Source organism: Melanaphis sacchari, unplaced genomic scaffold, assembly GCF_002803265.2.
Source record: "Melanaphis sacchari strain LSU unplaced genomic scaffold, SCAv2.0 Contig34_pilon_pilon, whole genome shotgun sequence".
Lineage (NCBI taxonomy): Eukaryota > Metazoa > Arthropoda > Insecta > Hemiptera > Aphididae > Melanaphis > Melanaphis sacchari.
The window spans coordinates 1,019,090-1,033,145 of NW_020271213.1; the positions used below are offsets into that span (position 1 = coordinate 1,019,090).

The 14,056-nt window shown below is 24.7% G+C and overlaps 1 protein-coding gene across 3 annotated transcripts in view; it reads left to right on the forward strand.

Annotated features, from left to right (window-relative positions):
• Nucleotides 1-10,249: 10,249 nt before the first annotated feature.
• The window catches only part of LOC112596833 (tubulin polyglutamylase TTLL5), a 38,742-nt gene continuing 34,935 nt past the window's right edge, over nucleotides 10,250-14,056 (forward strand). For 2 of the 3 annotated variants that reach the window (XM_025342656.1, XM_025342655.1), the window contains exon 1: nucleotides 10,509-10,727. In XM_025342656.1, coding sequence (XP_025198441.1) covers nucleotides 10,509-10,727 — 219 coding nt within the window. Of the gene's footprint in view, nucleotides 10,728-14,056 lie in introns of all 3 variants that reach the window. The other variant, XM_025342657.1, reaches the window with a different exon arrangement.

The window sequence follows — 14,056 nt, forward strand, 5'->3', positions numbered from 1 at the left end:
CCATTTGAAATAGTTGCGACAATCTCTAGTTTAATTACGTTTGTTTTACATTTTCTAAAATTATTACCTCTTTAGTGACCATATCACCCATTCCATATTCTGTTCTAAATTTAAATAAATAATTTTTACTTTTGTACAATAGTTAATAATACATAAATTGTTGAGTGGATCAGTAGGTAATGTAGGACCTTGATAAACTTAGCACAGCCATCAGTACGAGTACGTAATCATTTATAAAATAATTGTCCACATAAATTTGACTAAAAAAAAAATATATAATTTTTTTCTTTTGTTTTTTTGTATTTATGGTATTATAAAAGGTTTTTCTGGTTTTGTTTTGTATTTTATTCATTAAATTTATTTTGAATCAGAATTTATTACGTACGTTTAATTATGTAAAAAATTATTTACCATTTTTGAGTACTACGCATTATAGGGGAAAGCAGGTATAACAATAACACAAGCTGCAGGTCATATGTTATCTTTAATTTGATCGAATTTCACTTAAGTGCATATTATTTGCACGAGTCAAAGTTACTAATACAAAAGAAATCGTATTTCTCGTAACTTTAGTACCTTTTTAAATTAAACTTGCATGAAATTGTTTACTGAATAAATTGTTCAATAATTTAAAAGTATTTAATAGTAATATAAAACTGCACGATAGTTTAATGATACCTAATAATTAACTTATAATATACCTATTTGAGTTTACCCATTTAATGTACTGGACAAAAAATCATTTCTATTCAATAAAATTCTAACATCGTTTTTTAATATATTATACAGTTCATTAACTGAAAGTGCAGTAACGAGTAGGTACCTACTCCAGATCATAAATAAGAGATTTCTCTTACTAGATGCAGATGCGACATTTATTTTTAATTGTATTAATAAATATATTATGCATATATAATCTTAAAGACAATATTTTACGATTTAAAGACAATCAAGGTCAAAATCATTCGTTTATTTAGTCACAATATAAAAAAAAAAATTGAAAATTGCCAACAACAATTTATTTTCAGACCTATATTGGTGTGTTAGAAGTATAAAAGGTGTACAGATTAGAAAAAATAGTCACTGATCTGATATTCTATATTGACAATGAAAACAAAACGATAAGCGTAGGTAATATGAACGACCATTACCTAAGTAATAATAATATTATAGTATGTCGTTATAATATATAGCATAGTATGTACATTGGACAAAATACAGAGGTATGTCTCTCCACTGACCGAACCAGTATAATGTTAAAAAAAACTACGATATGAAAGTATAAAAAATAACGAGGTTTGCCGCTGCTTCTATAAAAAATGAGATTTAAGCAGTAACAATAATGTTAGGCAGACCATCTGATGTCTATACCAAGGGTAACAGGACAATTATAGCAACATCGGTTTATGAGACGTGATTTTCCAAATCTTAGCTGAGCTTTTGAAAGTTTAAAAACTTTTCTATTTCGTTTCTTTTGCGATAATTACAATTTATTTTTTGTTTTCATTTTTACTGGCAATTTTTAATCGGAAAGATTCAGTATGTTACAGCGAAAACATGCGTAATTTGTTTTAAATGGTAAAAAGCAAATTGTTTCTTGTAGTAAACACCTGGTAACTAGAAATACTGTCGTCTGTCACAACGTATTTTAAATAAATTGTTGCGCTCTAAATTTTTTAATAATGACGTCGTGTATTATGTCATACATCATAATAAAATTCTCGTTTATAGTTTATACCGATAAAACAAAGATACAAGTTCAACATTTATCGTCATTTCAAAATTGTAACTCAATGGAAGAAAAATAAATTATAATAATTGTATATCTACTTATTTAAAAAAATATATAATGGATAACCGGCCGTTGACGACAGAGTTAGGTTGGGTTGTAGTTGGACCGGGCCCTCTCACACATACACACCCACACGTTTAACTACAGTAACTACATACACAATTAAAGATAATATCGTAATACAGATGTATAATATAATGGAACGAATATACGACGTGTACCTACGAATCATTATATTGTTAAGCTCAACTAAGACGTTATAATACCCACATCGAAAAAAAAAACTATTCTCTAAAGTGTCTGACAGTCTACACATTAAATTATGGTAAATTATTTATTTTTATTATAGGACAGACAATTTTTAATTGCTACTGAGTATTGAGTTTTATTTTCGGTACATCTGAATATACATATACAGACTTCTCTGGCCTCACCATGAGCAATCAGTGACTTGTAAATCCAGAATAGGAATAAAATAAATAACTAGACAATTTGGTTAATCGATTTTGTCATTGTTCTTTAGATACATGTTTTTATACACACATTTCTCAAGATATAATATAAATGGATAAAACCAGTGGCGTAATTTAAACTACGCAAGCAAATGCTTATTTGCGTATTTGAAATTTTAAAATTTAATATTATTTTGATTAAATTGGTTGGTATGAAAAATGAATATATTTTATACAGTGTTAGTGGCTTGCATAAAAATATATAAATTATATCGCTGAATAAAGTAGCTAATGAACTTATAAAGCATTTTAGTATTTACCATTTGTATATAGAATATAATATACCTATTAATATGAGTTAATATGAACAATATAGTGACTAAATTTTAACAATTTAATATTTTATTATTAAAACATAAAAAATAATTGCTGTAAGTATTTGAATATTTATATTATTTTTTTTCTTCACTAATGACTAATGATACTAATCGGCTAACGTAATACATTTTTTAATAGATTATTGAAGAATAGTTTCTGATTAGAAATTATAAAATTAAGTTTAATTAATAACTATCTATTATTTTGTATTGACGTATTGTCATTATTTACTTACTGTGCCCATTTTATACTTACTATTTAGTATATAGTATGTATAGTGTATACATTATTTTATACCTAATCTTCTTATTTTCGTGTTAGACGGCAGTCTTCAACATAATTTACATTTTAGCTTCCTTTTCTTACATTAATAAATAATATTTTTGCAACTAAATTTTTATTTTATTTTTGATCGCATGATATAAGTCAATTTTCGATGACGGTAATGTTGGTAAATGGGGGAATAATACACTTAAATAACAAATAGTATATTATTTAAGTATCTGGCTGATAGCTATATATTTAATATTATATAATATACCTATTGTGTTCCATTTTTCTACATTATACGTCATATTTTATTCATTGTGCAAGTATTTCCCAAAAGAGATTTGGGTGTCATATCCTCTCATATCTTTTTTTAAAAGACTGATACACTATAATTATGCACTTATCTAACTCTACTACAGTGGTTATATAGATATAATAAAAAAAAAACGCGAATTATCTATGCTAGCTATAATACACTTATACATAACCAAAATAATATAACTTTGTATAATAAACTCCATTGCGCAAATATAATATATATTAATATATCATGTTGTATTATGGTACAAAAATACACTGAGTGGTCAAAAGTAGGGTGGTCGAATTAAATTTTAAGAAACCCAGAACACCAAAATTATAAATTATATATAATAATAAGAACTAAAAACATTAATGGCAAATTGTTCACTGAATATTGAAATTGTCAAAAGAAAGTTTTTTAATAAACGGGAAATCATTTTGCAACTTTTGATTATAAAATGACAGTCTTTTAGGCAACATAATCACAACGTAAAAAAATTAACTACGCCAGGACATTGACTTCTAAACCTAAAACCGGTATCGTCCCGGAAAATCCGGCACTAATGGCCACCTTCGTGACTCATGAGGGAGAAATAGGTAAAATGTAGGAACATTTTATTCCTCTCCTGTCACAAACATAACAAAATTACGCCACAGATCAAAGTGGCTCGTATGAATCCCAATATAGAAGTGTTTGTATATACCTAGATAAATTTGAAACATCTAAATACCTAATCTAACCTTGGTAAATTATTTACGCTGTGTGTCGGTTGATTTTTAGTGAGTAGTCATATCATAATACTGTACTAGAATTTATTAAAATATATAGGTACACATTAACCATTAAGTACAAAAAGAGGGCAACAACCGAGTGTCGGATTGTGCATAAATCGCTTTGTAACCAGTAAGACGTGAGTATTTAAAAATGGATCATAGTTATTAATTGGGACCTTGAATCTTGATAGTGCACAGTACACACTATAGCTTGTCGGTACGATTAAAAAAAGACGCCATGTCTGCAGGCTGCTGTAGTAACCACAATAGGTATTAAGTACTTACGTACATGTAATTACGGCAATTACGCTCAAAGAAAAAAGCTTGATCGATGAAATTAGTGAATAATTATTAACCCACATCATAATTACACTTCTATAAATGAACTTTCAAAAAAACCAATTAAATAAAGTCCACAATTTTGCATTTTCAGTTGATTGTTAGCAATCGCGTTTAAATCTAGCAAATTTTATATCTATTGGGAATTTTCTTTATTATTAATAAATTGTTATTCAAATTAATTTTAAGTTTAATCATTGAATATTTATAAACAATGTTACAATATTATAATTAACTCATTATTAATTTTTTCGGTTACTGGAAATTATAGTTGTTCATACTTTAATTCGCAAACCGACCTCTGCGACCAATACATGCTAGTCTACACAGAAGTACAGGCAATGTGCATTAATATTTATTGTTATCCGATCAATAATATCGAATGGAGATAGTATATTTTGTGACAATTTTAGTACTTATTTATTTATTTAATCATATAAACGGAACAGACTTAAGTCCTATAAGCCAATATAAACGCAATCAAGGTAAATAATTATACATGCGTTATGTGAACTTTTATATACTTTTATATAGCAAGATAACATAAATATAAAAAAATGAGTAACTAAAATATATATAATATCTTGTATACTATTGAAAAGTTACAGATATAAATGAAGATAATTTATAAGGTAAATAACAATAAAGAAAAAATGAAAAAATAAGACGTGCTATAAACAAAATCAATAGTAATTAAATTACCTGCAGCTATTAACATATTAAATAGACTGTTTATCATATAGACTATACTTAGTTTTAATAAGAGACGAGACTTGCAATTTTCCACATCAATATAATATTTAAGTGCATTCAAGTGCATATAGGCATATAGATATATTTTGTGCTGATACTCGTATATAAAAAATATGTTATTAGCGTCATATAAAAACATTAATTTTAGTTATCTACGCCACAACAAAAAAACGAAATAACATATTATTATGTTATCTGCGTGACTGTGCCATATAATTTCATGTTTCAATTTCATTTGTTGGAATTTAGTATTTACCTGATAAATTTACCGAGCTCACATCAGTCGACAGTCATAATATGGTGCACTAAACCAAAATATATTCGATATGATATTGTAGTGTTTCTACTAAAAATAAGAAAGATACAATACATGAGATCGATTAACAGTTGTTTTGTATCGTTTAATCAATGTTATCAGTATATGTAGGTATACTTTATACTAATAATTAATATAAAAAATTATCAATTAATTTTCAAAATTAATGAAGGAAGTGAAAATAGAGAGAAGTGGCAAGAAATTGTGGAAGCAGCGAAGGCTATAAAAGCTAAAAAAAAAAAAAAAAAAATTTTCAAAATATATCGAACAATTGGACAGCAGTATCGTGTTATTTGAAGTTAATCCGCTATTAATTGCGTCTTTGGCGTGTGTTCACATTTCATGAGAAAATTAAAATTTTTTTATGTAAGTAACAGGGATGTACACAGAGGGGTGTCTTAAGTGTTCAAACACCCCCCAAAATATTTGGTTATTTTTATGATTATTTACATATTCAATTTGAATGTTAATTGTTATATTATACTTTTAGACATGTATAATATTACATTGTGTTTGTGAAAAATCGGCTAAAGCAAAATAAAAATTTAATACCAACAAATTAAAATTTTAATGTAATTTGAAAAATAATAAAAATACTTAAACAGGGTTTAGAAATAAAATAAAATTATACCTATTGCGTATTGGAATATTTCCTATTAAGTATTTCCTATATTTATTAAAATAGTTCTATTTTTTGATTTTCAAAAACACTCGTCAAAATGTTTTCTATGTATGTCCCTGGTAAGTAACTAAAGTACCAGAAACAAAGATCTATTATTATTTTCAAATTTTTCATGATCAGAAAATTCATGAATTTAAAATGTGATCAACATAATAATTTTGTACTGTCAAAACTTGCACTACAAGTGTTAATTAATTTTATTAAATGTATTTGTTTTAGACACATAAAATGTTAATAAATAACATCAACTACCTATTATTTATTAATAATATGAACAATTGGACAATTAATTATGATATTCTTGATTTTCACATATTTTATAACTCATTTATACAATTATACACTAATTATTCAATATTTTTATTTTTCTCTATACACATTTATTTATTTATTTATTTTGAGTATATCTGTTAAAAAGAACTTGATTGAATAATTGTTAAATTATTTACAAGGAATTTATAAGGGATGTTTTATAATGCACATATTACTAAAAATTTTAGTAGGTATAAGATTGCATAGATTACATAATGCCCTTATTATCTGATTTAATATGGCGAAAATTACAAAAATTAATTTTTTTTTGCGCAAATTACATAGGTATAGACTAACACCCCACATCAAATACTGAAACTAAAAATTGTTTCCTTCTCATTTCTTCAAGCCTTAGTGGCTACTCAAACCTCAAACATTTTAACGATTTAATAAAATGTTATAATACAGGTCTCATGTATTATTATTGCATCAGTGATTCTAAATTAATATTGCCTTTTACAAAATTGTTTTGTTTTGACGTCGCTCAAAATAAATGTTTTTAAACTCGATTATACTTTTTATTTTAGGTTCGAAATTAATTTTTTTTAATTTATTAGTATCTACAAAAGTGGTCTTGTCCAGTTATAAAAGAAGCGAAAAATCAAATAAAAATATTATTATTGTAGTATATTTATATTTTTAAACTATGTATTTCATATACGTGAAGTTTGACGCCCGTCGTCATTATATCTACAACAGTTGAGCCGGTGTCGTTCCAATGACCGTTTTTAAAAACTTATAATCGTAATAGTGACCAACAACGCGATAAAAATATGTATGGTTCATAGTGTGCAAATCATTTATATGCTATTGCATACTGAGATAGTCTATACGCCGTGTCATGTCGATTATTACAGATCGAGACGTGCTGGTTAATTTCATATAAAAATGCGAATAGGTATCTAATAAAAAAATACATTCACTATTGTTGAAAACTGTAATTTTTCTTTTACTTAGATTATGGACTTAAATATTAAACGTGTTGTAGATTATTATGTATTATATACATTTAATAAATATTTCCGCATTATTTTGTTTTAATATTTTGAGTGGAACACGTCTTACTCATATACTCCGTAGCATGCTGAAAAGTTTCGCCTACATTCTGTATTCTACGTTGTACACCTACGTACCTACATACATCGACATTCGACATAAGTGCATAACAATATTGTTTTTCAATATATAAACACTATCATAAATCATAATATACACTATATATAACCACTATTAAACTTACCTACTGGTCACTGGCTACTATAGAAATAATAAGAAAGAAAACTATACAGAGGTGTACATTCAATGTGCTGCGATGGAAATGCGAAGGGAGATGAGAAGTTTAAACGATACAGCAAACGTTTCTAGAAATTAAATATATAAAAATATTATATAGTCATAAAGCGATAGAGCCCATAGAAGTAGAGATAAAATGTAAAATAAAATAAAAGGTAGGCACTAAAATTGTTTAGCTAATTTTTAAAATTGTTTTAAAACTATTTTATTATTAAAGCTAATATTATGATCCATTAGTTATTACTCATCAGTCATCACAATAGAACTTTGAAGTTGTAGGAATTGCATATTATTGTTCTATACGCTCTATTACACCTACTCTCTATTTATAGTACCTAAACCAAGGCACCAAGCTAGAAATCCAATTTATACAATAGTGAGCTTAAAAATCGAAAATTTAAAATGTATATATTTTGTATATTTTGTTAATTTAAGGGGAAAAGTACATATTTCATAAACTTTCATACGCATATTATGCATATTAAATATTTACTAAAAAAATTGATTTTTTTATTTTTAACATATGTCTTTTAAACAATATTAAATATATAATTCAATACTATTTTATATGTATTGTCACTGCAGTCAAATATTAATCTAACGATTATGGGATGATGCACAAATTTTAATCTCTATCGCGCTAATATACCGAAGTATTATCGAAGTTATCGACTTAACTTATTGTAAATATATTATATTTATTATTTATTCGTTAGTAAAGTTGTTGTTCATATTTAGAATAACAATAAATTTTTCTTTTTTGTAATTTTTTTGCATATTTAATAATTTTTCACTCATATTATTTTACAATTTTCATCATGCATATTTTACCTTTTTTAGTATAATTTAAGACATATTTTTTTTAATATTTTAATATAAATACCTACTAGTATTTATATTACTTTATTAATATAATATCATTGCAGTACCTATCAGGAGAGTGGATATCGCTCGACACTAGAAGTGTGCTTGGTGCTTGCCGCTAGTAGTTCATTGAAACACGGAGCTCAATTTTCAACGATAATACCCATTTTATTTTAAATTGAATTAATTGAAAATACATTTTTATATTTTGGTATGAAATGTATTAATAAAGTTCAAAAGTTTACTCATTACTCGTTTCAAATTGATTCAGCTACATAACTTTATCACGGTGTTACTATAGGAGAAAGGAACTTTGGTTATTGGTTGCTGAAATGGCTGACATATCAATGAAAACGATATGATTAATTCAATGCAAATCAAATAAATATTCGTAATAATTAGAGTTAGGATTTTGATGACTTTTGCATTTTTTTCTTTAAATGCTATGTAGTTCTAACCAAAATCTAATTTTGTTTCGTTCCATAACAGTTTAGAATGAGTAATTTTTATTTTGCGTTTTTTCGCATTTTTAGTGTTAAATGCATTTTATTGCATTTTTAAGGTCATTTTTACAGAATTACGCTAATTTTATGTATTTAAACACATTAAACTCATTTTTTGTTTATTATAAGCTTTTTTTTTTTAATGTGCGTTAATAGCATTTTATAGGTAATCCCAATTACTTATTTCAATCCATTGGTATTCGAAAAATAATATAGTTAATTGTCAACTAAAATTTGAATATATTTGTTTAATTTACTTCTTTTAACAAATTTTTTATAATATACAAAATGAATAAATAATAATTAATAATTATTATTAGTTTAAAATTAATTTTTTTTCATTCATCAAAGTACATTTTTTAAGTTCATTTTTTACAGTTTTTAGGTCATTTTTGCATATTTTTTTAGTGCATTTAAGTGTATTTTTTAGGTCATTTAAATCCTAGCTCTAATAATAATAATCGAAACTTGTGTCTGTGTGAGTGTAAAGTATGATGTATTGAAATCTAAAATATATGCGTTACATCAAGGCTATTCACAATTTCCCTACATCTCATCCAATAACAAATTTATAGGAATTTTATTGTCAGATGGCAGCTAAATAAATAGTTGTTCATTATTAGCAGCCGTACGTCGTTTATCAGATGCATTTTCTCAGAACTTGGGTTTCAGAACGGTAATTCTGATAGATAAATAAATGTCATTAAAATATCGTTTCAAAATATTGTTGCGAAAAAAAAACGTTTTACATTGAATGAAAATGCATTCATAGATTAGGTCCCATTTATTTTTATTTTTTAATAAATTAGTATTTAGTAAAACATACGATGATAAATCACTTTACTTCAATAAAAATTAAAAATTACTCATTAGTTCATTACACTAGTACAACTTGAAAATAAAATCCATAGTCTTGTGACCATGAAAGAGCTTAAATACCTAATATACAAATTTTATAAATATAAATGGTAAAATGATACATTATAGACTGTCTAGGTATAACTATTATATTGGTGTACGTTATTATGTATTAATGCATTGAAACCAAATTAATTTACGGATTTTCGTGTATCATCATTCATTGTATATAAATATATGTATAACATGGTACCTATCGCGTAATATTACAATATGGTATCCTATAGTACGTGATAAGAACCATAGTGATTGTAAAACGTAAACACACAACACTGCTTTTGATAATGGTTATTGTTGTTTTAAAATCATTATTTTCTTTTTATTACCATAGTTTTCATTATTATTGCCAAATGGCAATGCTAGGCATGATAACATTATTATTTTTTAGATATAGATATAGAATACACGAATTACCTGTCTCCATGTTAGATCAATGTGATGGTGTTTGTACACCGTTACCCACGATAAAATTATTATTTCACAACTGTTAATAAATCAATCATGAACGTTTAGATTAATATTATCGTACATATTGTGATTTAGTAATTTTACTTGATGCAAAATGAACCACACTACAAAGGGAGGGAAAAATAACAGCGATTACACAAAGTATGTTTTCAATAATTCTTCAAATGGTAACAAGACGTGTGTTTTTTATCCGTCAGCGTTGGATCAACCATTGGATGATGTCCCTTGGAAATTGGTCAACATGTCATTTAAATTATTAAATGTTGACTCAAAATTGGTGTTAACTTTACTCGCAAACCATGGATTTCGTGAGGTGAGAAACTAAGCATAATATTCAGTTTGTGTAAAGTATTATAACATTAAAAACAAATTAAGTACATTTTCTTATAAATATTTAAAAATATGTATTAGGTATAATTTCAATAATATTATTTTGTGTGGTTACTGTAGTAGTACTGTAGTACATAGGTAATATCATATATGCATCATATTGATAATTTTGGTATGCAGGTAGTGTATTAAATAGAGATTTATATACAAAATGTATCGCTGTAAATAAAGTTTTCGTACATTGTACTATATACATTTTTAATTTTTCTACTTGACTCCTTTCTAAGCTTTAGTATATGCATTTATTATTTGTATACAGTATGAAAATTAATATTTTAACTAAATTACTAAACAAATATTTCCCTAAATTGGATCTACATTTTTTTTTAAATAAAACTAAAATATACTATTGTTTATGATGATATTATGGCCTTCTATTGAGTAAACTTTTCAAATAATTCAAGTTAGTGAGACATTGTGTGTGTTGTACATAATTTTATATTGATATTAATTATTAAGTACCTATTCTTATACATTTTATTCTCATAACTCAAAATCTAGATATCTCCATTATATTTATTTTCCCCTGAAGTTTACAAGTTTTATTTGAGTTATACAACTTAAAAACTATGTTATCTATGTTATTAAAATATATTTTTATCCTTCTAGAGAGATTTAAGTTATCAAAACTACTATAATATATTTATATGTCAATTTAAAATAATTACAAGTGTGTAAGCTAAGAATTAAAGATCTTAAATTCCTAAATTTTGTAAATTATACTATTTGTAATCATTATAATATCATCCTTTTATTTTACAAATAATATACATACACTAAAAAATTAAAATGTCTTGCTTATGAAAAAATTTGTCTACTATATTGTAGTTAATTAAATGTGTTTGTATAGTCTTAGTGTTTGCTGTTATATTCAATAATCACCAAAGAAAAATATATAACTTAATTAACTGTAATTAAGGTAATTATCTACCTGAATTGAAAATACTACTATATGAAAACACATTTTTAGAGAATATAAGTTTAAACAATATTTTGTTTAGTCTTAAAATTAAATTGTACCTATTTACTTAAAAATAATGATTTTCAAACAAGTATAAATTAGAACAATATTTTTAATTTTGAAGAAATATATTTATAATTATTATTTTTAAAAATATACTCAATATGTGCTGAGCACAATAGAATTTATGGTTAGTAAATATATATAGAGCAGTGAATTGTTATATTGAAGAAGTCACCCAACTTACATCATATCATATTTGTTTTTAATTTTAAAGACATTTAAAAAAGTAGCAAACATTTAGTGAAATTATGATAAATAACTAATAATAAATTATATTTTAATATCTAAATATTAATCAAATTATTAAATGAAAATATTATAGAAGTATAATATTTAATTTTTACAATAGAAACGATAACTATTAAGAATTTACTTTTGAATAAATATTAGTAATTACCAGAGTTCGAAATTATATGCATTTGCATAATTGTACATAGCGTATGTACTTACTGTTTGAAAATTTCTACTGTTCATATCACATCAAATTCAAATAACAAATTTGTCTTTGCATATTTTGCGTATATGGAGGATTATTGCATATTAGTTTATAAATTCATATGACATGCATATTTAATATGTATTTCTAAATCAATTTTATTGTAGAAAAAAAAGCCGTTGACATTGTTTCTTAATGGAGTTTTGTTAAAATATTGTTATTTAAAAATTGTCTTGAAAGGTATTTTATATTTTAATTTTAAATATTATAATGACAAATTTAAAAGTTAAGATTGTTAATGTTTAAAATATTTATTCATAGCATGTGATTTTAGTTCTATTATTTGAAAGTTAATTGATAGGTTTTCATAGAGTTTTAAAGTAGGTGTATTTTAAATTATACAATAAAATAATATAATATATAATATTATTACTATTTTTAGTGTAAAAATGGTGCTTTATTTTTTTAAACATATTTTATTAAGTATAATATCATGCATATAATTGCATATTTTACCATTTTTTGTATTCATATTTGCATCATATTATTCATATTTGACAGTTTTTAATTACATATAATTCCGGGCTCTACTTATTACCAAATAAATATTATTATTAAAATAATAAAAATTATATTATTTAAAGATAATTGTTTTTAAATCCATAGATTTAGTTGTTGTTGAATATGTTTCTTTTATTATTCTAATTTTTTATAATATACTATAAATAAATCTATTATAAGCCAAAATATTTTTAAGTTTACATTTTATCAACTTGTGTTGTTTCCATTTTGTAAGTGTGTATCATAGCAAACTTTTAGTCAGCAGCTCTCATTTAACTTCATTAGTTTTGATATGAGAATAATAAAGGTAACAATATATTTCAGGAGTATTTTTTTAAATATTTTAATTGTAAATCAAGGTATGACTATTTTTAAATTATAATATTTTACATACTTATAAGTTATAACTCTTTTTAAAATTAAAATATTAAAATAAAATTGAATGTTTATTTACTATACTACTTACATACTTTATTTACTATACTAACTCACTTATAAGATGGAGGTAACATATTATGTAAGTAAGGAGATGTTAAATAAAAATCATAATACAATTAATGTTGGTCATATTGAGGTTTTTTATTATTATAATATATAACCTTGTAAATATATAAAATACCTTTAGGTATATATTATATTTGATAGAACTAGCATTAATATACTATTAGTTATATATAAACTATAACAGATATAATTAAACAAATATTTGTTTTATAAAAATGTATTTATATTATAAAATAAGAACTGTGAAAATATTATTCTCAACTAAAATGGAATTTTATTAGTAGAAGAATTTTCATACTCAACTTCTCATATAATATCTTCTTCTCAGTTTTCACATTTAGTATAACAACTATAGTATATAATTTTTTCTGGTTTTTATGAATACATATTTATGACCTATCGTAAAATAAATTGTATATTATATTATATGACTTACCTTATTGGGTTACATTGTATAAGTTGATATTCAATTTATTCAAATAGTTTTGGTGATGTTTGTTTTGTACTTTAGTCGTGTAACACAAAAACAACATTATATAATATTTGTTTACTTAAAATGATACTGTTTAGAACGTGACATATATGCAAATACTTTTTACTTACTATGATGTATTGCATGGTAAAAGAAGGTTAGAAAACAGATAACTGTATGATGTATGTACTAGGTACTACTAGTAGGTGATTCATAACATTACATTTTTGATCAAACAAAAAAAAAAAAAACAGT